The sequence below is a fragment of the Diceros bicornis genome, chromosome 17 (genome assembly GCF_020826845.1).
Source record: "Diceros bicornis minor isolate mBicDic1 chromosome 17, mDicBic1.mat.cur, whole genome shotgun sequence".
Lineage (NCBI taxonomy): Eukaryota > Metazoa > Chordata > Mammalia > Perissodactyla > Rhinocerotidae > Diceros > Diceros bicornis.
The window spans coordinates 13312516-13340080 of record NC_080756.1 but is presented as its reverse complement, the minus strand read 5'-3'; the positions used below and the strand labels follow the sequence as shown (position 1 = coordinate 13340080).

At 35.2% G+C, this 27565-nt stretch overlaps 1 protein-coding gene and 1 pseudogene across 1 annotated transcript; one reads left to right on the top strand and one right to left on the bottom strand.

Annotated features, from left to right (window-relative positions):
* Window positions 1–310: 310 nt before the first annotated feature.
* On the bottom strand, window positions 311–7955 carry LOC131416521 (olfactory receptor 6C6-like). The gene is made up of 2 exons (XM_058559200.1): window positions 7045–7955; window positions 311–416 (listed from the first exon to the last, which is right to left on the bottom strand). Exons 1-2 carry the CDS (start codon window positions 7953–7955, stop codon window positions 311–313), a joined length of 1017 nt encoding a protein of 338 aa, XP_058415183.1.
* Window positions 7956–16665: 8710 nt separating this feature from the next.
* On the top strand, window positions 16666–27565 carry LOC131416520 (olfactory receptor 6C6-like; annotated as a pseudogene).

The following is a 27565-nucleotide window of genomic DNA, read 5'->3' as shown; positions in this document are numbered from 1 at the left end:
AATGGAGAGCAGATCAGGGGTTATATGGGGAGGGGAGGGAGATAAGAAGGATTATAAAGAGATATGAGAAACTACTAGAGATGATAGATCTGCTCACTATCTTGTTTGAGGTAATGGTATCATGATGATACCATCATGAATGTGATGAATACATAAGTCAAATACATAAGTGAATACATAAGCCAATACTTGTCAAATTATAAACTTTAAATGTATGCAATATATGTCAATTATACTTTAATAAAGCTGTTAAGAAAATTTTTATTGGAGGGGAAAAGGGAAAAGTTCCCCAAATTGAAAACAAATGGAATCAAATGCACCAAACTGTATTGCATAACCACAGAATGAAGAAAATTACTTCAAGATTTTTTAAAAGAAAGCATTTTGACTGTTTATTCCTAGAGGAATATAATCTAAAGTAAAAAAAAATTCAAATAGATATAAAGCAACACTCAGCACACCGTAATTACAGACAAAAATATTGGTATTGCTATTTTGAAACTATCATTTATAATAGAAGAAATCAAGCAAATAATTAAATTTCAAGCATCAAGATAAGTGACAAAATATGAGAATACAATCAAGAAACTTAGCAAAAGTCCTGTATTCTTAGAATTCAATAAATTCACAATTCTTAAAAGAAATCAGTATTCCATAGCTCTCTGCAGACAAGTTTAAATCAATGACCTTCCAGCAGTAGAAGTCCTAGAGCCCAAATGAGAATCTTTAAATCCAATTGTCATTAAAATAGACCAGAGTTTCTGGGAGAGATTGCTAGTTCTGGGTACAGGGCAGGAATGTTCAAGATGGGCCTGAAAGATGTCTTTGGACCAGAAAGCGTGGAAGCAATCACAATAAGAGGGGAGGCGTCAAAAGGAGCAGAACTGGAGGAGTTCCCACTGGCCGAATAAGAGCAATCCGAGCATCGGTAATATACAGACAGCAGTGCCTCGAACTCATCAAATATCAGGAGTCAGAAAAATTTGGCAGTAGATGACCAGACAGTCTTTTAGTCTTGTGGGTCATCATTGCAACTACTCAACTCTGCTGTTGTAACGTGAAAGCAACTATCAAGAGACATGGATACACAAATGGGTGTGGTCGTGTTCCAATAAATCTTTTTTCTTCTTCTTCTTCTTTCTTTTTACAAAAACAGATGGCAGGCCAGATTTAGCTGACAAGCCAGAGTTTGCTAGACCTAAAATATATGGAAATCTATGAATTCATGAAAAAAGGAGACTTACTGTCAACATTTGAGATTACTAAGGCACCAATATGTTTCTCCAAAAATAGACAAATGCAAGGAAAGACACACATTCATTTTTCCTTTATTATACAAATAACATAAGAGTAATTCCATAAATGATAAAAGTTCCTTTTGTAGTATAATTCTGGCTAATGCGGGGAGAATGAAAGAAAAAATTGGAAAATTAGCACTTTTCAACACCTAATGAATTAAAAAGAAAACATCTAGGGGCAGGCCCAGTGACGCAGCAGTTAAGTGCGCACTCGGCTTCGGTGGCCTGGGGTTTGCAGGTTCGGATCCCGGATGGGCACTGACGCACCGCTTGTCCAGCCACGCTGTGGCCGCGTCCCATATAAAGTAGAGGAAGATGGGCATGGATGTTAGCCCAGGGCCAATCTTCCTCAGCAAAAAAAAAAAAAAAGAAAGAAAGAGGACGATTGGCATCGGATGTTAGCACAGGGCTGATCTTCCTCACAAAAATAAATAAATAAATAAATAAATAAATAAATAAATAAACAAATAAATAAATAAAAGAAAACATCTAATGAAAAAACAAATGTCAACATTCATAAAGAAAGCTAACTCATTTAGATAGGGGAAATGGGCAGAACCTACATGAAGCCAATGATGATCAGGGCATCACCAAGTATGTGCCTCAGGATGTAATGCAATAGGATTTACGCAGAGAGAAAGCAACAAATCAAATTCAGAATGTGAGATATTCTAAAGAACAGATAACCAGTTTACACAGAAACATACATAAGTAAACGTGAACAGACTAGGTATAGCCAGGAAATTTCAATGTGAACTGGACATTAGATAATGTTAAGGGGTTTTTTGTTAATGGTGATAGGTTTGATAACAATACAGTGCCATGCCAATTTTTTAATCACTTTATTAATATGATAATAAATTCTATTTAATTATCAATTATAAATAGTAGATATACCTTGCAGGGCAACAGAGTGTACTCTGGGATAAAGGCAAGAAAGAAGATATAATCCATAACCTCAATGATTTTATAAATCACCTAGTTTATAATTATATAAATAAATGAATAGAATTTGACTTTTATTTATATATATTTATATTTTATTTATATATTATGTATATACATATATATTTATGTATATATGTATATACATAATATATATAACGAATATATATACACATACACACACAAATATATTGGATCCTAAGGGAAGGATTTATTCCTTGTCTGAGGGTGTTGTAGCAGGCTTAAAATAAAGATAAGAATTTAACAGAGTGAAAATTTAGGAAATTATATTTCAGGTAAAAACAATCTCTTCTAAATGCTATTTTCAACAAAAAGCAGAGTGGTTAGTATTTCTACCCATACAATTTACTATGAGGAATGATTGCATTATGGATAAGAAATTAAAAATAGTCATATACAATTATTTTAAAATTTCTTTTTTTCCTGAGAAAGGAGATTTTAAATGCTACATCAATTTTGGGAGAAATAATTTATTACATAAATTTCTCCCATTTAGTAACCACTTACAATGTGCCAAGAGCATTGTGATAACTGCATTTATATTCTATGTAGTTTCTTCATATTTACACTCACTAGGCACTGTTCTAAGTTACATGAACAAAACCCCATGAACCAGGTAATTTTATCACTCATTCTCTTCACATAGATGAACAAAAAGAGACGTAGAGAGTTTAAGAAATTTTTCCAGAATTATGAGAGTTTTTAGCCAACAAATTCAGGATGACTCCACAGATAGTTCTCCTAACAAATATACTACACTGCCTAATCTATTTAACTTCTGCATGATTTTGTTTTGTTGATTACTATTCTCAAAAAAAATTGAAACAAAATTAGGTTTTCTTGGCTTATCCAGCAAGGAAGGAACTAAGACACCATGTCCTAATCCACAGCAACACTTAGTGAGGAAAACGATGGCAAGTGTTAAAATGACCAGTGGTTCCTATCAAAAGAGAGAAGAATGAGATGAGTCTTATAGACTGTACTGAACAAAAATGAACCATGGCTGAAAAGTGGTCCTCGACAAGGCAAGAAAAATTTAATGAAATTGTTTCACACGCATCCTTCTAACTTTCTTCTTTTGTCAATACCCTGAGGTATTTTTCTTGAGAAAGTACAGTAAAGAGAAAGATTCTGAAGACATGAGGGGAAAAGAATATTTCCTTTTGGCAGTGTTGTTTTGCTTTAATTCAGATAAAATTCACGTAATATGAAACTCACCATTTTAACCATTTAAAAATGCACAATTAAGTGGTTTTTGTGTATTCACAATGTTGTGCAACCATCGCCATTACATAAGACCAGAACAGTTTTATCACCCCAAGAATAAAACCCCACATCCATTAAAGAGCTATTCCTCTATCTCTGCTACCCCCATCCCTAGACAAACACTAATCTATTTTCTCTCTCTGTGGACTTGACTATTCTGGACATTTCACACAAGAGGAAAAACACAATATGTGGACTTTGCATCTGACTTTCTTCACTAGCACAATGTTTTCCAGGTTCATCCATGCTGTAGCTTGTCTTGGTGCTCCTTCCCTTGAATGGCCAAATAATATTCCATTGTGTGATATACCATATGTTGTTGATCCAGTCATCACTTGAAGGGTATTTGGGTTGTTTCTATTATTTGGCTATTATGTATGATATTTCTATGAACATTTGTGTGCACGTTTTTGTGTGAACATAGTTTTCAATTCCTAGAAGTAGAATTTCTGGGTCATATGGTAAATCACATGGTAACATATTTAACTACTTGAGGAACTGCCAAACTGTTTTCCAAGTAGCATCATCATTTTACATTCCCACCAGCAACATATAAGTGTTCCACTTTCTGTATATCATCAATAGCAGTAGTTATTTTTGTTTTATATATATATATATGTCTGTGTGTTTGTGTGTGTGCGTGCGCGCACGTGTGCATGTGTTATAACCAACCTAGTGGCTGTGAAGTGGTATGCCCTTGTGGTTTTAATTTGTATTTCCCTAATGACTATTGATCTGGAGTTTCTTTTCATGTGCTTTTTGCCCCATTTGTGTGTTTTCCTGGGAGAAATATCTACTCATTTGCCTATCATTTGTTGAGTTTTTGGTCTTCTTATTGTTCTGTTGCAGGAGTTATTTTATGTAAATTTAACCACGGAAGTGCAATACTTGTACAAAGAAAATGACAAAACCTTTTTAAAGACATTAAAGAAGACCTAAATAAATAAAAAGTTATCCCATGTTCATGGATAGTAGACTTAACATTGCTAATTAAGATGGCAATACTTTCCAAATTGATCACAGATTTAGTGTAATCCTCATAAAAATTCCAACTGCTCTTTTTTCATAAGTGGGCAATTCACTACTAAAATTCATATGTAATTGCAAGGGACCCTGGATAGCCAAAACAGTATTGAAAATGGGGAACAAATTTGAAAGAGTCATACTATCCAATTTCAAATCTTACTATAAAGCGAAGGTAATCAAGACCGTGTGACACTGGCATAGCAATAGACATTCAGATCAATGGAATAGAACTGAGAGTCCTATAACAGAACCATACGTTTATGGTCAATTGATTTTTAACAGGGTGCCAAGATTATTAGTGGGGAAATAATAGATTTTTTAACAAATCATGTTAGTATAACTGGATATCTGCATGCAAAAGAAAACTTTTATGTCTACCTCAGAGGATATGCAAAAATTAACTCAAAAGAAATCAAAGATGTAAATGGAAGAGCTAAAACTATAAATTTCTTAGGAAAAAACATAGGTTTAAATCTTTGTAATTTTGGATTAGGCGATGGTTTCTTAAATAGGACACCAAAAGCACAAGCAACAAAAGAAAAAAATAGGTAAAGTTGACTTCATCAAAATTAAAACTTTTGTGATCAAAGAATACTATCTAGAAAGTGAAAAGACAACCCAAAGAACGGAAAAAATATTCACAAATCATATATCTCATTAAGAGACTAGTAATTTTTAAACAGCTTGTTGGAAAGCTTTCAGGGACTTGAATATAATAACATAGATTCACTCCCTTCTATTTGCCACAGAAAAGCAGATGGTTAACAGTGTTGGCTTAAAGGTTAAAATGAATCAGAACACAAATCTGAACTTAAATTATTTCTCTTCAGGGCTGCATGGATAATAGTTCACCATCCAGTACCGGAATGATTTTTCACTCATATCTCTCTGATGGCATATTATATCCAATATGCAACTCTATATATTTAGGGATTTTCTTGTAGGTCATTTTTTTTACCTGACAGGATATCGATAACAGTCCTTTCTTAACAGGCATTAAATATATGGACGAGTATGTGCACGACTGAGCAAAGGGGAGGTCCCAAGAAGACTCAACTCATTTTTTAAAACCTCCTTTCATTTATCCCAGATATCCAATGCTCAACAGTTCCCCTCAGTTTGTTCTCCTAAATATCTCTGGAACCACCTCCCTGAGATTCGGATTCATTGCCGCTATTGCATTTTCACTCTCAAATAATTCATTTAATTTAACACATTAGCGCTCTAATTTGTCTTCCTGACTCCAACTTAGAAAAACTCATCTTCCATACAGTTAACAGAGCAATCTTTATAAAATAAAAATCTGATCACACAGATTCTTAGATTAAAATAGAAAACTCTCATATGAACCACCTGCCTCAGAATCACCCACAGTCCGTGTTTCTATCCTGCACTCCAGGTAAACTGAAAACATACTTTAGGGATGAGAACATGGACTTTGTATTTAAATAAGCTAACCAGGTGGGTGATTCTTATTCAGTCCAAATTTTCAGGTCTATAGACCTACTAGATAAAGTCGTAGTACAGTTTAAGACATACAAGCTTTTTATGATTTGAAATCTGCCTTTTTTTCTTGCCTTGTTGAGTTCTGTCTCAACTGAGGCAAACTCTTCCCCCCAGGGCAGCTAACATTTATTGAGAGTTCATTCTGGGCCAGATGCAGATCTAGAATCACTTTATATACTCTCTCTCTTTATTCTCAAAATAACCTTATAAAATAAGAATTATCATTATTACGTCTATTTTATACCTGGAGAATCTTAGCAACAAAGAATTTGAGAAACTTGATGAGGCTCACACGTATATCTGGATTTAAACTTTGGCTGACTGGCTCAAAAGTCTACACCCTTAATTATCAGCCTTGTGATACTAGCAAGTGACATTTGAAGTACTTCCTAGAGCCCCAGTGGTAGTGCGTGTTGTTATGTTTATGTCTATAAAATTCCATTATGATTAATATGTAATTTAAAAAGTGTTTTTTGAGGAGGTCAATACCATGTCTTGTAGAGTAAATGAAATTTAACATTTGTGTTGATGATTAGAAGAGAGGACTCTTCCTATAGTTCAGAAAGGAATGCTAATCATAAAGAGAAGTAGGAAGGAAAAGGGGCACTGTGCTGAAAGGTCTGGTTAAAATGTTAGGAGAAGGTTAGCTAATTGAAGGAGAAAATTAAGTAAATTTGAAACATGAGTAAAAAAATTTTTACCTATTCTTCAAGATTTTAAAATTGAATTTTCCTCATTTTTTTTTTAAAGATTTTATTTATTTTATTTTTTCCCCCCAACCCCCAGTGGATATTTGTGCGTCATAGCTGCACATCCTCCTAGTTGCTGTATGTGGGACTCGGCCTCAGGATGAACGGAGAAGTGGTGCCTCGATGCGCACCCGGGATCCGAACCCGGGCCACCAGCATCGCAGCGCACGCACTTAACCACCAAGCCACGGGGCCGGCCAAATTTTCCTCATTTTTTGAACAAAGAAATATTTTGTAGTGTATCCTTGAAGGCTAGTTTGACTTGCTGGTTCCTTAGAGTGTAAATGAAGGGGTTTAATAAAGGGCCAACTGAGGTGTAGATAACAGCTACACCCTTGGATAAAGTCACCCTTTCCCTTGCCGATGGCTTCATGTAAATAAAGATACAGCTCCCATAAGTAAGGGAGACTACAATCATATGAGAAGAACAAGTAGAAAAAGCCTTTGTTCTTTTCTGAGCAGAGGGGATTTTTACAATGGTCTTGATAATATATGTGTAGGAAAGAATCACTAACAGCAATGTGACCATGAGTGTTACAACAGCTGAGACAAATGAAGTCAATTCTAGGAAACGAGCGTCTGTGCAAGAAATCTGCAGCACAGGAGAAGTGTCACACATGAAATGATCAATTACTTTGGAAGCACAGAATTCCAGTTTCAGTCCCAAGATCAATGGTGGAAAGGTAATCAGAAAGCCAGCTGTCCATGAGCTGAGTACCAGTTGGTAGCACATTTTGTTGCTCATAATGATCAGGTAATGTAGGGGTTTGCAGATCGCTACATAACGGTCAAAAGACATGGCAGCCAGTAGGTAAAATTCTGTAACTCCTAATAAGAGGTAGAAGAATAACTGAGACATACAATCATTGTAGGAAATGAGTTTGTTTTTAGTCACGATGGTGATCAGGAATCTGGGAATACAGATTGTTGTCAGTGAAACTTCCAAGAAGGAGAAATTTCGGAGGAAATAATACATGGGATTCTTGAGGCGGGGATCCAGTAAGGTGAGGAGGAGGATGGATAAGTTCCCCATCACACTCAACATATAGTTTAGAAAGAGAAATATAAAAATCACAATTTGCAATTGCGGGTCATCAGTCAGTCCCAGGAGAATGAACTCTCTCTCTCTTGACTGGTTCTTCATTTCAGATTTGAGTCCAATTAAATAGACATAGGTAAACAAAAAAAGTGGAAATAACCAGATTTTTTAAAAGCTACAGACATAAAAAAAAAAAACATATTCAGGAAGGCAAATAAGTTCAAAATGTTGATTTAATTTGCCAAGACATATGATACCTAAAATTATAGCATAGATCAACCTACGCAGCCTCTGACTGTTCCATTTAAGCCACAGCTATCTTTACAACACTACTAAATCCTTTCTGTTTCCCCATTTAAACTTCAAAGATAATTTAAATTTCACGTGATCATTTCCAAATTAACTGAACTCTGTTTAAATGTTCTAAATAGACAGAACATAAGTATTACTCGAAATGTATTATCTATGTATATTTCATATGTTATTGAAAAAGTGCTTATAACATCTGGAGAAGTAGACCAGGGTCAGTTTGCAATGTTTATTCAAAAAGTCTTACCTCATCAAAATACTTTTTAAATACATGGAACATATATTAATAATAACAATTACATATTTTCTGTATGATTGAAATACTCTAATGTATACCACTAATTATTTTGTCCCATTGTGGTACTTCTCCATTATTCCTTTATCTCATTTCATTAATTATTATTTGAAGGGGTTTCAAATACATCAGTCCTCTCATAATTAGTTGTATTTAATCAGGAAGTATTGAATATTGTATCTACATAAAAACAGAAAAATATGACAGTTTAAAAGTCAGTGAATATTACCTGACATGTTCTTGCAGAATTGCTCTCATTTATGATCTGGATATTTTTAAGAAGTTATATATGACTTACCATATCCAGGATATATTGATAGAACTTTCCACCTATGAGAACACGGTAGAAACAAGAGTTGAAAATAAATGAATATTCTTCCTTTTATAATGTTATAAAATATTCAAATATTTCAAGAGGAAATTTAATTCCAATTAAATTTTCTGGAAAAACATTCAAAACAGATATGCAATCTGGAAATTATATGCATCTGCTGATATCTTCCACTTTCACTCACACTCCTTAAAATCACAGGACCCAGATATTACAGATAATTCAATTAGAATCCTCTTTGATGCCATATAAGATTTATTTTCTGAGTTTTTTTCCTTATATATTTAAATCGAGAAAAACATCTTCATAAAAATTCTAAATGAGAATGTGATGCTCTAAATGAAAAGATGTTTGAGAAATCTCTCTGATGAAAGGAACTCAAATTTAGTAACAAAGAATTATTGCTTCCAATTATACTCTAATAAAAGCCAGTTTTATCATTTTCCTCATAAGAGACGCAAGGGGATTAATTGAAATAGAAAGAGGAAGGAAAAAGAAATGTCCTCTGGAGACCGGTGTCAGGACACACCAATTACGTACAAAAACAAAAAAGAAAGAAAGAGTAAAAAAAAAAGAAGAGAAAACAAAAAAATAGGGAAATAAAAACCATTGTGAATTGCTTTAACTGCAAAACTGAGGGGCCATTTTCCCAAAAGAGAAGTACGAGTGTTTTAAACTCTATACTTAATGTCAACAAGAATTTCAGATATTCCACTGCCCTGGCACAATATGACCAATTCTTCTGGAAAGAGGCTTTACCCCCAAAAGGAAACTATCTCTTTTTTTCCAGTAGGCAGTACGTTAGGATTCCGTTAACTTGATTGTGACCCACTCTCAAAAATTTGCGAGGCGTCGAGGACAGCACTTAAATTGGTGGGCTAGTGGTTAAGATTCCGCTCTCCCACCACATAGGCCTGGGTTTGTTTCTCAGTCAGGGAACCACACCACCCATCTGTGTGTCAGTTGTCATTCTGCAGAGGCTGCATTTTGCTCTGATTCAGAAAGATACGCCACGGGTAGCCCACTGCCAAAAAAACTTGCCATGAAAACTCTATGAGTAGCAGCAGAGCACTGTCTGATATAGAACCAGAAGGTGAGGGGATGGCACAAAAAGACCAGGCAGGGTTACACTCTGCCTCGTGCAGGGTCCTTAGGAGTTAATCGACTGAATGGCACCAACAATAAAGTACTTAAATGGTTCCCTATTTGTTTTTGTTTTGAAACAATATAAAACACAAAGAAAAAAATACACAACAAGGATCTTTTTATTCCTGAACCATTTGGTGCTCCATCTGCTACTCAATACAGTAGTGTGCATTTACAACAAAAAGAATATTCTGCTAGATAAGCACCATACAACCTTCATTATCAGGACATTAACATTGCTACATTATTAATATCTAATTCCCCAATCTTATTCAAGTTTCGCCAATGGTCTAAAAATTTTCCTTCAGAGAAAAAAATAATATAATTTAGAACTACGTGTTTCATTTAGTTGTCATAATTTTTCAGTCTCCTTTAATTTGGAATAGTTCCCTAGTTTTTTCTTAACTTTCAAGAATGTTGACTGGAAATTGTTTTCTGGTAATTGTGTGTTATGTCCCTCATTTTTGCCTGAAGTTTCTGCATGATTATATTAGATTTATTAACCTCTAGCAGGAATATCACAGAAGTGATGCTGTCTTCTCATGGAATCCTATCGGGTGTCACACTATTTCATTTTTTCCCCTTATTGATGATGTTTTCTTTTACTTCTTAACTAATATGGCTATTTACATAAAGCTACTCTTTTATGTTTTAAGTTAATAAATATTTTGTCTAGATACTTTGAATACTATGTAAATATCTCAACCTTTGGAAAACTGACAGTTTATAGATTAAATACTTTGTATCCTTACAAATTTGTGGTTTCCAATTTTATTCATTGTTGTCATTATTTATTTTGATGCCCATTTGCCCCAGATTTGGCCAGTGTAGATCCCTTCAAGATTGTTCCCTGTCCTTTTGACAAGCTTTATCAATTTTTGAGGGCTTCTTTATTCCCTGGCACCACAAAGTGCCCCAGGCTCATCTTGTACCTTTTCTGCACCAAACTTGGTCTAAACGATTTCTTCAGAGTCCTGGTTTTTTTTTTTGTAGTGAAGAAAGTTATTTCAAAGCCAGGATCTGGGTGCTATGGGTGTTATGTATGCTCATTGTTATTGGGGATCAACATTCCCAGATCCTCACAGTGGACAGATTTACACACACACACACACACACATACACACACACACTTACATACACATATATGCACATACACATATATACATATAAATACATACAGAGAGGTGTATATATATATATATATATACACATACACTCATATTTATACACATATACACATTTATACACACACACGCATGTACACAGATATTTATACCTAGCCGTGTTTCCTATAACCTCTTTCTATATTGAATAACAGGAGTTCACTCTAATACATCAATCCAGCACCACAGAGTTTATTCCATTGTATTCATCTATGTGCAATTGGAAAAAAAAACATGGCTTAAGATGATGATATTCCCTCCAGAGATGTTTAAGTTTTAATTTTGCCAGGCACCTGAAACGCCTTAGTAACCCAGGATAATCACAATCCAAATGCACATATTGAGATGATTTGAAGCTGAAAATACAGTACCTGTGAGAGTCTACCCACCAGAGTTGCTCAACTGGAAATTAGAGGTGTTCACCAGGTCTCCTCTGAAGCGCCCCTGTCTCTGTCAACCTGGGCCCAGGAATCAGTCAAAAGCACTGAGCTTTCCTCGGTGAAGACACTTCTGAATCAGCAATTCCCTCGGGGAAAATGAGGCCCAAAGGCTAGACTTTTTTTCCTGGATCTCTCTTCCCTGTATTCTGGCCTGATCATTCTTCCCTATCTCCCCAATTTATGTCAAGCACATGATTTTCATATTTCCCATTCCTTCCAGCTGTTTTCCATGTGAGGATTGATGTATATTCAAAGTTCTCTGAAATTACTTTCTTCATAGCGATGTTAATGGCATTTTCCTAAAGAAAAGAGGTTGAAACTCGTCTTCAGATATTTTATGCCCTGTGAAGTTAAGCCAGTTCCATATGGGTTATCTATTCCCTATGGTTTCACAAGAGTGCTTTTATATATAGCAGATACTAATCATTTCTGGCTTCGAATACTGCGTCTCAATTTGTGGTTTATATTTTCATCATTTTCTGATGTTTTTGAAGAACTAATGTTCACAGCCATTTCTCTGCCTAAAACACCTTTAAACTCCAATTCTTAATGATTTTGCTGCATATAAAAGTCTAATTTGACAGTTATTATTGTCTCCATATTTTTAAGATATCATTAAACTATCTTTGTATCACAAAGTTGCTGTTGAGTTATTATTTTCCATGTGTATCTAATCTATCTTTACTTTCTGACTGCCCTTAAAATATTCTCATTATCTTTGCAGTTTCAGCAATTCCATTATGATTTGCTTACTCATGGACTTCATTTTATTTATACTTGCCTAATATTTATTTGGTTTTCTAAAAATGCAAATTGGTGCCTTTCATCAATTATGGAAAATTAGTAGTTATTATCTCTTAATAAAAGTTTTTTCCTATTCTAGATATGTTTTCCTACTGGATAGCCAATCCAACACATGTTAGAACATCTTGTTACGTATGCAGTGTTTTGTGAATTCTTTCATATTTACGTTATCTTGCCTTTCTACACTGTATTCTAAATACTTTATTGAGGGGTGTTTTCCTATTGACACACTCCTCAAATACTTCACTTAGCTATTTAATCAATATATAAAATTTTATTTCATTTTATTTTCATTTTCATAAGGTCTATTTTTTCCAGATCTTTTTCTTCAATGGTCTCTTATCCCTACATAAAATTGCCTTGTTCTCTTTTATTCCTTTAAGCCAATATACATTATTTAATAGAGTTTGTGTGATTCTTTAAACTTCTACAATTTTTATGAGTCTATTCAGCAGTTTTTTGTTTCTGCTTGTGATCACGTGTAATGACCTGCCATGCGTGTATCATGAGATATTTTACTGTGAAGTCACATTCTTTAGAACAGTGTCTGCGTGTATATTTGAATTCTATGAAGAGGATTGGCATTTGCAGCTGTTGGGTGTTTTGGTGCTGATCACTGGGACTTCTGTTAAATAAATTTTGAGTTGGTGATATTCAAATTTGGGGGCATTATGCAATCTATTTCCAAATATGTTTAAGGAATGATAAAGTATAAGGATGAGGAAGAAGTTCTAAAGGAAGCTTTTTTTATTTTTCCACCCGTATCCAAGGTCAAAGGAGACAAGCATCCGTCCACGTTTCTCTCTCTTTGGTGAAGATTTTATATTTTATTCAGATTTTGAGGAAGATAGCTTTTCCTGGTTCCAGCTCAATATGTCTACATGTAGCACAACTAACCACTGTATATGAAACCCAAACTTTGCCTCTTTATTCCGTTTCCTGAAGTCTAGTAAGTCAACACCTGGGCCAACACTTGTTTCCTGACTCTTCCCTGTGATGAACTGTTTCAGGACTCGTTCAATCTTTCTATTTTCTAGACACTGCAGATTCCACTTACTTTTCCCCCAGTTCAGCCATTCTCCTTTTAATTTTCTTTTTCAATTTATTTCATAACTTTTAGGCTTTTTGTATCAGGAAGTTTTTTTAAGACATCTGACTGTCATATTTTAGGAAGTAAAAGACTCTTCTCCTTCCTTATGTTCCTAAGGCTGGATTTTTATTAATATTTATACTATAACTATGTATATATCGTCATTTCTTTCACTTAGCAATGTATTACTTTTCTGTGGATACTGTAACAAATTAAGACAAAATGAGTGGCTTAAAACAATGAAAATTTATTTTTCCACAGTTCTGGAGGCCAGAAGCCTGGAATCAGTTTCACTGGGCCAAAATCAAGTTGCTAGCAGAGCTGTCCCCCCTCCAGAGGCCCTAGGGGGAGATTCCTTTCCTTGCCTCTTCCTGATTCTGGGGCTGCTGGTTTTCTTTGGCTTGTGGTCACATTATCCAATATCTGCCTCTGTGTTCACATTGCCTTCTCCTCTTCTATCTGTGTCAAATATCCCTCTGCCTCTCTTTTATAAGGACACTTGTGATTGCATTTAAGGCCCACCTGGATAGTCCAAGATAATCTCCCCATTTTAAGATCTTTAACTTAATCACATCTGCAAAGACCTTTTTTGGAAATCAGGTAATATTTACAGGTTCCAGTGATTGGGTCCTGTTGTCTTTGGAAACCACTATCGGCCCATCAGTTACAGCATCATCACTATCTCCTCCCGAGCAGATTTGTTATTCCCATTATTCTGGTTACTATATTAATTAGTATGCTAAGAGGGAGTTGAATATTTAGTGATCAGGATTATGGATGGACGTAAAGTTTAAAATTCTTATGGCCATTTTCTATGGAAATCAGTTTTTTTTTCGAATAATTTATCCTGACTCATATCACCAAATTTGTTTTGTTTAATTCTCCAAGTATGTTTCCTTATCTTTACATACTTGAGATGGTGTGATAATTAAATTGGCAAACAAACTGTACTATGTATTGGCTACTACTGAGTGCTAAGCCCAGTACAAATATTGTCTCATCAAAGCTAAGAATAACTCCATAACAGAACAAAGCTCTTACTATCTCGTTTTAGCTGACTAGGAAAGAAATGCTGGAATGATCATTACAACACAGCTAAGAAGTTTGGAGCTGGGATTGGAAAGAGGACTTCCAAGGAGGCTATTAATGACTGTTATTATTGATTCATATTTTGTTCAGAAATAATCGTTTTTGGTGATATTTATTTATTAGTTCTAATTTTGCAAATACTAAGCAGATTATGTGAAATTTGACAAATGTATGACTGTGAAAAAGGAGGGAAGTTATTGTCACAAGACTGGAGGAAATTCCTTTTCAGGTGTATCTGCAGCCCAGCCAATCAGACATGAAACAGGGCAAAAGAAATCTCACCAAACCAAATTAATATCTTAAGGACATAGTTTTCTCCCAACAAAGAAAAAATCAATGGCAGAGATTATCTGCTACACTGACTGATTAATGTAGGAAAAAATGGAGTATATTGGCTTTGAATATGAATCTGAGTCAAATATGTTATTTACTTCGAGATTACAAGACTGTCATGAAGATGAATAGATTCTTGAGAGAGTTTTGGGAAGATGGTGGAGTAGGAAGCACCAGGAATCTGTCTCCCCATCTAGACAACAATCTCACTGACAGAATCTGTCTGAAGTAATCATTTTGGCACTCTAGAGTCTGTTGAAGACTCACAACTTCCAGGGGAAGGTGGGATGACAAGTTGTTGATTTCCATCATTTTAGCTCTTAGCACAGTAGCAGCTACCATCCTGCCCCCACACCCATGGCAGGCGGCTGTGCACTTGTTCCTGGAGCAGCTTGCACACAGCTTGCAGGAGCCAAGGTGGGAAAAAGGATCCTGTCCTACAAATATTACAATCTATACTCTCATCCTCGGTTGCTGCTTCTGACCACAGAGGTCAGATGAAAAAGCAGGCAGCCATTGCTGTTAAAGCTCCCCACACTGTTGCAAGCCCTTCCCCCTATGGCTGAAGCGACTTTCAGAGGATTTAAAGGGCTGATACCCTTTCACCCCTCCTCCTTCATTTTCCTCTTTTTCCCCTTTTTGGAGCCACACATTAAAGCCTAGGACATTCAAATATAAATGCATATACAGGGAAAATTAGGAAGTGACTGTCATGCCCAGGGAAAGGCACAGGCTCAGAGGAGACCCTAGAAGACCTTAAGTTTACACTCAGGCTGATACTTGGCACAGAGAAAGCCAGTAACAATCAAAAAATAAATAAATAAAACAGAAATAGTAACAGAAAACAGCATCCCTGGGAAAGGAGAAGAATCTGGTTCCAGAGTTTCCACATTATTGGATTCAAATGTCCATCACAAGTCAAAAACATCACAAGTCATAAAAAGAAAGAGGAAGGTATGGCCCATTCAAAGTAAATCAGCAGAAATTGTCCTTGAAAAATGACTTAATCCACTAGATCTGATAGCTAGATCTACTAGACAAAGACTTTAGAACAACTATCTTAAAGATTCTAAAAGAACAGAAGGAAGATATGGAGAAGTCAAGAAAGCAATGTATGAACAAAATGGAAACATCAAAAATGAGAGAGAGCACCTAAAAGAAACCAAAAAGAAACTATAGAGATGAAAATTACAATAACTAAACTGTTATCAAATGTGTTAGTCTTTGCAAAAATATAAAAGAATTTAAACTTTGTTCTTTTTTACCCCCTGATAAATATGGAATATTACATCTAAGGTAAAAATGCCTAATTTTCTCAAAAGTACTTAAAATATTTCCAAAATTGACTATGAACTTAGCATATATGAAGGTCCAAAAAATTCCACAGGATTAAATTCTTGTAAGTATGCTTTCTAATTATAATGGAATTAAGCAAGAATCAATAACAGACAAACAACTAGAAAGTCCCCAAATATTTGGAAATTAAGCAAAATACTTCTAAATAGCCACTTGGTCAAAAAAGGAATCAGAAAGAAATTAGAGAAAATTTTGAACTATATGATAAAATGTAGCATAACAAAATTATGAGATATCTACTAAAGACACATTTAGAGAAAATTTACATAATTAAATGAATACATTAGAAAAGATGAGAGCTAAATATCAGTTATTTAAGTCAGTGCTAGCTAACATGGTAACCACTAGCCATGTATAGCTATGAAGCACTCAAAATGTGGCTAGGGTGACTGAGGAACTGAATATTTAATTTAATGTAATTTTCATTATTTTAAGTTTATATGTATACTGTATGCCCACATGTGGCTTGCAGCTATCATATTGGACAGTATAGATATAAGTAATCTTCTCAATAGCCTCATAAAAAAGAGGTAAGTTACATTCAAATATGTTTGATAGATAGATTATTGAGAAAGAAATTAACTACAAAGAAGTTCACCTTTTTAGTGTGTATAGTTTGATGAACTTTGACAGACACATGTAGTCATGCAACCAGCAATACAATCACAATATGAAATGGTTCCATCACCCTAAAAAGTCCCCTCATGACAGTTCTGTAGTCAACCACTTCTCCTCACCCTAAGCCCCTAACCGCTGACAAGATTCCTGTCCCTATAGTTTAATGTTTTCCAGAACTATAGAAATGGAATCATAGAGCATGTAGATATTGTATCCAGCTGTGTTCACTTAGCATAATATTTTTAGGATTCAATTATGTGTTTTATATATCATTAGTTTATTCCACTGTATGCATATACCACAATTGTTAAACCACTCATCTGCTATTAGACATTGGATTGCCTCCAGGTTTGGGCATTAATGTAAAATATATTTAACAGATAAAATTCAGTGCACTTGAAGGATTAAAAAAAATTTCATCAAAAATCCACCACAAGCCTCACCTTATTAATACGACAATAAATTATGCACAATTAATACTTATAAATAATATATATATACACACCACTAAATGCTAGAGTGTAAAATGGTTTATAATTAAGTCTAAAATTGCCTCTATTGCTCACTGGAAGCAAGGCGATGTCTTGTGCTGGTGTAAACCAGCTTTAGATTCTCCAGTGTTGCCCCCAGACAGTAAACTGCTGATGATCCTGTTCATTATTTCAGTGATTTTTCTAAATCGCTTCTGATACTCTTCTGGGATACTTTCACTTCAGTTTTTATTTAAAGTAGATGGCAATGGTGTCTTTTATTGCCAATAATTAGTACTTTTGGAAACTGATCCTCAGAGAAGAGTTTTCTTGATTTGCTTTATTTCAATAGATCCCTTGAGTCTGTAGTGAGTAGAAAATGATAAAACTGCAGCATCTTGTAAGTGTACAGTTGGCAACATGGAATGTCTCTCCTGGAGCAGTTGCTTTTCTTTCATCAGATGGTGTCCTGAGTGTTTTTAGTTGTCGCTTTTTATTTTATTTTATTTTAAAGAATAACAAGCTATTTTGAGATTTTGAATGACAGCAATTATAAGAACAAAATTTCACGAAAAGCAACTTACCTGGAATAGAAGATGAATGTCGCTGAAATTATTGATACCTGAGCTCCAAACTTCACAGGGAGTCTGAATTTGAGGGAATATGGAAATTCTTTACAGAAGCACAATATGTCCACCTTGCCTCTTCCCACAAAAATCATCGGTTATAAGTCTCCCTAATGATAATAAAATACGGTCATAAAAGAGAGTAAAATTGCAATTAAATATGTTAACACATGTCTCTTCCATGCACACATGGGGGAACAATAATTATCATAGATCTGAGAAGGTAAATCTACTATAATTTTAACTTAACTTCAAAAGCAGACTTAAGTCAAATGCACAATGAGTTCAATTCAGGGAATTAAACTTGATTACTAAGTTTTCATATTTTACAATTTTCTAATAGCAGAGTCATTTTATGGCTGTGTATTAACAGTCGTTGTAATCTATTTTATTCATATACAGTGGCATCTAAGTTTCACATTCTCTGATTCTCTTTATGCATTACATGTTGCCCTGGGTAAAGTGATGTGGAAAGAATACTGAAGGACTCTATTCTATTATTTGAGATAACATAATTCTAGAATAGCCTGTTAGACCCACACGGTAACAGAAATTATATGACTAACTCCCAGAACACACCTTTTCAAATCAGAGATAGAGAAAGATGGGAGTAATAGCAAGGACAGAAATATATATTTTTACAAAAAAAGCTTGTAACCAGTTAGTAGCTGAAGACTGTGAGACTTCAGTTGGCATTAAAAGCATTAAAGCTATTCACTAACATGGGCTTTGGAAAATCACATTGAGCTTGAAAAAGCTTAGTTTTATGTTTTCCAATTAAGAAAAGAAAAGTAATAAATAGACAGGATAGCAATATTAATAAGACAAATGCAAAAGAATAAAGATAGCAAAGAGAGCTCTAGTCATCCATTTCTTTTAAAAGTCTGCAGGTAATGCATATAATGAAATAGACTAGCATATGTAACATAACAGAGGGATAGTACAACAGATGGTAAATAGAATGTTTATATGTAGAAAGGGAAGGGAGTAATATAATTTCAGGGTATTCAATAGTTTTATAAATAATATGGAGGAAGTAAAAAAATTAGTGCCCAAAATTGTGTAGACACGGATAAGAATACATTTCAAAAAGGTTCATTGAAAAAGGACAGGGGCCGGCCTGGCGGCACAGCACTTAGGTGCACGTGCTCTGCTTTGGCTCCCCGTGGTTCACCAGTTCTGCCAGTTCGGATCCCAGGTGCACACTGATGCACCGCTTTTCAAGCTATGGTGTGGTGGCGTCCCATATAAAGTAGAGGAAGATGGGCAGGGATGTTAGCCCAGGGCCAATCTTCCTCAGCAAAAAAGAGGAAGATTGGCATCGGACGTTAGCTCAAGGCTGATAGTCCTCACAAAAAATAAAAAGAAAAAGGACATAATATTTTTAGCTAAAATACTTGGCTTTTTTGGTGATGTTTTGCTTTGTTTTATTTGTTGTATCTACTAGAAAACAACTGTCCATTTGAGTATAGCAAAACCAGTCAAAAAAATTGATAATGATAATGATGTATCAGTACAGAGAAAATTTCAAAACTGTTATAATTAGGATCTTTACCTAATCACTGGAAAAATCAATAGTGCCTTAGCCATTGACCATCACAGGAATTGTAATATCATCCTAAATCCTGGTTTGAAAAATTATCCTGATACTCACATTAAAAAGACAAACCAACTTAGTGCATTGGCACAAATTGAATAAAAATGATATAAAATACATTTAAAATAACTGATATGCTTTTATTTAAATTACACATGCAGAGTAGAGTCCATTGGGAAGGAATGGGCAAAAATGCATATTAACCAAAATTAAAAAAATATTCAAGTTCCAGAGGAAAAGATCTGAGGAATACTACAATAAAGAGAACTAATGTAAGGGAAAGAACTTAGAACTGACTGTAGCAGATTGCTGGAAAGATGGTGGCATACGAGGATTCTGAACTCACTCTCTGGTGTTCATAGGGCAGGACTGCATTGACAGGGTGTGTGGGCCTGCGGGTGGTGGGGCTTTGTAGTTGCAGCAGACTTGTGCTTCTCAAACTGCCACATGGGGAACAGGTCCACCTTCCAATGTCTGAAACAACTGTGTGCTGCCACACCTGGGACCAGCTCCACCCATCTACACTCCTGAGAGAGCTGACAACAGCCTTGCAGGTCAGAGGCCTAGAGAAATTATAAATCCCTGAGTCTAGCAACCAAGCACGCTGGAGCCCTACTCACTTAACAGAAAAACTGCAACAGGAATGTGCTACTAGCCCTTGCAGCCAACTGTGCTGGGGTTATCCCCCCACCCGATAAAGTGACTGAAGGGACTGTAGCAGCTGCACACAGCTGAGCATTACAGCCACACAGGGTGACAGCCTAGCCTCCCCAGGCACCTGCAGCAAGAGCAACCCCTCAAACAGAAAAATACATAGGCTACACAGGGGACACTCCTGCAACATTTGGAACTGGTGATGGGAGGGAAGCACGCTGTGGGCCTCATAAGGCATCTTTTACATAAGGCCACTTCTCCAAGATGGGTAGACATAGCTGATCTACCTAATACACAGATATAAACACAGAGAAAGGGACAAAATGAGGAGACAAAGAAATATGTTCCAAATAAGGGAATAGAACAAATCTTCAGAAAAATAACTAAATGAAACAGAAATAAACAATCTACCTGATAAAGAGTACAAATCCTTAATAGTTATAAGGATGCTCACTGATCTTGGTAGAAGAATAGAGGAACACAGTGAGAACCTCAACAAAGAATTGGAAAATATAAAAAAGAACCCATCAGAACTGAAGAATACAATAATGGAAATGAAAAATTCACTAGAGGGACTCAAGAACAGAGTAGATGATAGAGAAGAACGGATCAGTGAGCTGGATGAAAGAATAGAGGAAATCACCCAAGCTGAACAGAAAAAAGAAAATAGAATTAAAATGAATGAGGACAGTCTAAGGCACCTGTGGGACAATATCAAGCTCATTAACATCTGTGTGATAGGTGTCTTAGAAGGAGAAGAGAGAGACAAAGGGGCAGAGAATCTATTTGAAGAAATAATAGCTGAAAACTTTCCTAACTTAAGGAAGGAAACAGACATCCAGGTTCAGGAAGCACAAAGACCACCAAACAAGATGAACCTAAAGAAGCACACACCAAGACACATTAAATTAAAATGACAAGAATTAAAGATAAAGAGAAAATCCCAAAAGCTGCAAGAGAAAAGCAACAAGTTACATACAAAGGAAACCCCATAAGGCTATCAACTGACTTCTCAGCAAAAACCTTACAGGCTAACAAGGAGTATGATATATTTAAAGTGTTGAAAAGAAAACAACTGCAGCCAAGTAACTCATCAAGTTAACCCAGCAAGATTATCATTCAGAATGGAAAGACAAATAAAGAGTTTTCTAGACTAGACAAAAATAAAAGACTTTTTCACCAAAAAACCAGCCTTACAAGAAATGTTAAAGGGACTTATTTAAGTGGAAAAGAGAAGACCACAAATAGGAAAAAGAAAATTAAAAAAAAAAAACAATAAAATCATTGGTAAAGGGAAATATACAGTAAAGGTAGCAGAATGACCACCTGTGAAGCTAATATTCAAGTCAAACAACAAAAGTACTAAAATTATCTATGTCCGTGATAAGAGGAAAACAGATACACAAACACAAAAAGAGGTTAAATATGATATCAAAAACATAAAATGTGTGAGGAGGGGAGTAAAAGAGTAGAGATTTAGCAAGAGGTCAAACTTAAGAGACTATCAACTTAATATAGAGTGCTATACATGTAGGTTATTATATATGAACCTCATGGTAATCACAAACCAAAAACCTATAATAAATACAGAAAAAAATTAAGAGAAAGGAACCCAAACATAATACTAAAGAAAGCTGTCAAACCATAAGGGAAGAGAGCAAGAGAAGAAGAAAGGAACAGAGAAGAACTACTAAGACACTGAGAAGAGAAGTAACAAAATAGCAGTAAGTACATACTTATCAATAGCTACTTTAAATGTCAATGGACTAAATGCTCCAATAGAAAGACATTAGGGTGGCTGAATTGATTAAAAAAAAAAACAACACAAGACCTATATAGATGATGCATACAAGAGACACACGTCAGGGCTAAAGACACTCACAAACTGAAAGTGAAGGGATGGAAGAAGATACTCCACGCAAATGAGAAAAGAAAGCTGGAGTAGCAATACTTATAGACTTTAAAACAAAATAATAGACTTTAAAATAAAAACTCTAAAAAGAGACAAAGAAAGGCACTGCATAATGATAAAGGGAACAAGCCATTAAGAGGTTGTAACACTTGTAAATATCTATGCACCCAATATACGCTCACATAAATATATAAAAAAACTATTTATTTATTTTTTTCCCCAAAGCCCCAGTAGATAGCTGTATGCCATAGCTGCACATCCATCTAGTTGTATATAAAGCAATTATTAACAGACATAAAAGGAGAAATACAGTAGCACAATAATAGTAGAGGACTTGAACACTCCACTTACACCAATGGATAGCTCATTCAAACAGAAGATCAATAAGCAATCATTGGCCTTAAATGACACACTAGAACAGATGGACTTAGTAGATATACACAGAACATTCCACCAAAAAACAGCAGAATGCTGTTTGAATGCTTTTCAAATGCACATAGAACATTCTCCAGGATAGACAACATATTTGTCCATAAAATAAGTCTCAGTACATTTAAACTAGAAGTCCACTACAGGAAGCAAACTGCAAAAGCCACAAATATGTGGAGATTAAACAAAATGTTACTGAGCAACTATTGGGTCAAGGAAGAAGTCAAAGGAGAAATTAAAAAATACCAGGAGACAAATGAAAATGAAAATAAGACATGCCAAAATTTATGGGACACGAGAAAGGTGATTCTAAGAGGGAAGTTTATAGCAATGCAGGCCTACTTCAACAAACAAGAAAAACCTCAAATAAACAATCTAACGGTGCACCTAAAGGGATTGGAACAAGAATAAACAAAGCCTAAAATCAGTAAAAGGGAGGAAATAATAAAAATCAGAGCAGAAATAAATGAAATAGAGACTAGAAAAACAATAGGAAAAGATCAATGAAACTAAGACCTGTTTGAGAAGATAAAGAAAATTGACAAATCTTTTGAGAGACTCACCAAGAAAAAAAGAGAGAAGGCCCAAATAAATAAAATCTGAAATGAAAGAGGAGAAATTACAACAGATACCTCAGAAATACAAAAGATTATAAGAGAATACTATGAAAAGCTATATGCCAACAAATTGGATAATGTAGAAGAAATGGATAAATTCTTAGAATCATACAACCTTCCAAAACTGAATCAAGAAGAAATAGAGAATTTGAATAAACCAATCACCAGTAAGGAGATTGAAACAGTAATCAAAAACCTCCCAAAAAATAAAATTCCAGGACCAGACATTCAAAGAAGACTTAATATCTATCCTTCTCGAACTCTTTCAAAAATTGGGGAGGAGGGGAAGTTTCCTAACTCATTCTATCATTACCCTGATACCAAAAGCAAACAAGGACAACAAACTCAAAAAAATTACAGGCCAATGTCAAGGATGAACAGCAATGCAAAAATCCTCAACAAAATACTAGTAAACCGAATACAATACATTAAAATGATGATACACCATGATAAAGTGGGATTTATTCCAGGAATGTAGGTATGGTCCAATACCCGAAAATCCATCAACTTGATACACTACATTAATAAAATGAAGAATAAAAATCACACGATCATCTCAATAGGTGCAGAGAAAGGATTTGACAAGATACAACATCCAATTATGATAAAAACTCTGAATAAAATGAGTATAGAAGGAAAGTACCTCAACATAATAAAAGCCATATATGACAAACCCACCTACTAATATCATAGTCAATGGAGAAAAACTGAAAGCTGTCACTCTGAGAACAGGAACCAGACAAGGATGCCCACTTTCACCACTCTTATTTAACATAGTATAGGAAGTCCTAGACAGAGCAATCAGGCAAGAAAAAGAAATAAAAGGGATCCAAACTGGAAAGGATGAAGTGAAACTGTCGGGCTGGCCCTGTGGCTTAGCGGTTAAGTGCATACACTCCGCTACTGGTGGCCTGGGTTCAATCCCAGGCGCACACCGACGCACTGCTTCTCCGGCCATGCTGAGGCTGCATCCCACATACAGCAACTAGAAGGATGTGCAACTATGACATACAACTATCTACTGGGGCTTTGGGGGGGGGGGGAAAGGAGGAGGATTGGCAATAGATGTTAGCTCAGAGCCGGTCTTCCTCAGCAAAAAGAGGAGGATTAGCATGGATGTTAGCTCAGGGCTGATCTTCCCCCCCACCCCAAAAAAGAAGTGAAACTGTCACTATTTGCAGGTGACATGATTTTATATATAGAAAATCCTAAAGAATCCAGCAAAAAACTTTTAGAAATAATAAATTAATACAGTAAAGTTGCAAAATACAAAATCAACATACAAAAATCAGTTGTGTTTCTATACATTAACAACAAAGCAGCAGAAAGGGAAATTAAGAATACAATCCCATTTACAATTGCAAGAAAAGAATAAAATACCTAGGAATAAACTTAACTAAAGAGGTGAAAGATCTGTACACTGAAAACTATAAAACATTTCTGAAAGAAATTGAAGAAGACACAAAGAAATGGAAAGATATTCCGTGCCCTTGGATTGGAAGAATTAACATAGTTAAGATGTCCATACTTCCTAAAGCCATCTATAGATTCAATGCAATCCCTATCAAAGTTCCAACAACATTTTTCACAGAAATAGAACAAAGAATCCTAAAATTTATATGGAACAAGAAAAGACCCCGAATGGCTAAAGGAATCCTGAGAAAAAAGAACAAAGCTGGAGGTATCACACTCCCTGATTTCAAAATATACTACAAAGCTATAGTAATCAAAACAGGATGGTACTGGGACAAAAACAGACACACAGGTCAATGGAACAGAATTGAGACTCCAGAAACAAACCCACACATCTTTGGACAGCTAATCTTCAACAGGGGAGCCAAGAACATACAATGGAAAGAGGAAAGCCTCTTCAATAAATAGTGTTTGGAAAACTGGATAGCCACATGCAAAAGAATGAAAGGAGACCACTATTTACACAAAAATTAACTCAAAATGGATTAAAGGCTTGAATGTAAGACCTGAAACCATAAAACTTCTTGAAGAAAACACAAGCAGTGCACTCTTTAACATCAGTATTAGCAGCATATTTTCAAATACCATGTCTGACCAGGCAAGGGAAACAATAAAAAAAATAAACAAATAGGACTACATCAAACTAAAATCCTTCTGGATAGCAAAGGAAACCATCAACAAAACAGAAAGACAACCTAACAATTGGGAGAAGATATTTGCAAACCATATATCTGATAAGGGATTAATATCCAAAATAGATAAAGAACTCATACATCTAAGCAACAAAAAAAAACAACAACCCAAATGATAAATGGGCAAAAGATCTGAACAGACATTTTTCCAAGGAAGATACAAAGATGGTCAACAGACACATGAAAAGATGTTCAACATCACTAATTATTAGGGAAACGCAAATCAAAACTACAATGAGATATCACCTCATCCCTATCAGAGTGGCTATAATTAACAAGATAAGAAATAACAAGTGTTGGAGAGAATGTGGAGAGAAGGGAACTCTCATACACTGCTGGTGGGAGTGCAAACTGGTACAGCCACTATGGAAAACGGTATGGAGATTCCTCAAAAAATTAAGAATAAAACTACCATATGATCCAGCTATTCCACTGCTGAGTATTTATCCAAAGAACATCAAAACACGAATCCATAAAGATATATGCACTCATTTGTTCACTGCGGCATTATTCACAATAGCCAAGACTTGGAAACATCCTAAGTGCCCGTCAAGGGACGAATGGATAAAGAAGATGTGGCATATATATACAACGTCATACTCTCAGCCATAAGAAAAAAAAGAAATCTTGCCATTTGGGACAACACGGATGGACCTTGAGGGTATTATGCTAAGCGAAATATAAGTCAGAGGGAGAAAATCAAATACTGTATGATCTCACTCATGAATAGAAGATAAAAACAACAACAACAACAAATAAACACATAGATACAGAGATTAGATTTGTAGTGGAGGAGAGCGAAAGGGGTGACTGGGCACATGTGTATGGTGATGGATGAAAATTAGCCCAGGGTAATCTACACAGAAATCGAAATATAATGATGTACACCTGAAATTTATATGATATTATAAACCAATGTTACCTCAATAAAAATAAATAAATAAATAAATAGAATGGACTAGCCAAAAAAACAGAATTTCCTATAGCATGTAATTATGCATCATCGGCAATTTCAGACTGGAGAAACGTTTTACAAATGGATAAATTAGAGAATGTATATCTTTTTCTGCTTTAGGTTACATGTATGTTTAGGCTAATATATACATATTTTAAAATATATATATTTATTTATTTTATTTATAAGTAAATTTATAAATACTTAGGTTATTTATATACATTTAGGCTAATTTATATATATTTAGATTTATATAGGTTAATTTATATTATATAGATATGTACGTTCAATTTTTTTTCTTCTCTTCCTATGTAGATTTGATAATACTCACAAAAGAAATGTGAAGAACCAATCAATGGAAATAGAGGTCATTCTCTGAGGACTGACAGATGACCCACAATTGCAAATTGTGACTTTCCTGTTTCTATTTCTTAATTACACATTGAGCCTGATGGGGAAGTTCATCATTATCCTCCTCACCCTGCTGTATCCTCACTTCAAGACACCAATGTATTTCTTTCTCTGTAATTTCTCATTTTTGGAAATCATATTCACAACAGCATGTATTCCAAGATTCCTGATAACCATTATGACTAGAGAAAAAACATTTCCTATAATAATTGTGCAACTAAATTATTTTTTTTTTTTTACTTGGAGTTACAGAGTTTGACCGTCTGGCCACCATGCCCTATGACCACTATGTTGCCGTCTGCAAACTCCTACATTACCCAATCATTATGAACAGCAAAGTGTGCTGTCAGCTTGTACTCAGCTCTTTAGTAACGGGGTTCCTACTTATCTTTCCTCCATTGGTCATGGGCCTCAAGCTGGATTTCTGTGCTTCTGAAGTAATTGATCACTTCGTGTATGAAATGTCTCCTATCCTGCAGATCTCCTGCACAGATACACATGTCCTAGAATTGATGTCTTTTGTCTTAGCTGTGGTGACACTGGTGTTCACACTGGTACTAGTGATTCTCTCTTACATTTGCACCGTTAAAACCATTCTGAAATTCCCTTCCTCAAAGCAAAGGACCAAAGTTTTTCCACCTGCACTTCCCACATGATTGTGGTCTCCATGACTTATGGTAGCTGCATCTGTGTATATTAAACCATCTGCAAAAGAAAGAGTGACTGTCTCCAAAGGTGTAGCTTTGCTGTACACCTCATTTGCCCCTTTACTAAACCCCTTCATTTACACTCTAAGGAACCAGCAGGTGAAAGAAGTCTTCTGAGATATGTTACAAAAGATGTTGTTTTTCAAAAAACCAATTGTAAAAAAATGCTACAAATCACAACCTTACCATAAAAATTGA

Bases quoted from the DNA above. Each gene is read 5' to 3' on its own strand.
- LOC131416521 (XM_058559200.1), bottom strand. From the start codon at position 7,955: ATGAAGAACCAGTCAAGAGAGAGAGAGTTCATTCTCCTGGGACTGACT. The intron at 417-7,044 runs AAATATTTCTTT...TTTTTTTTACTT, and splicing joins GCCTTCAAGGATACACTACA to TAGATTATATTCCTCTAGGA.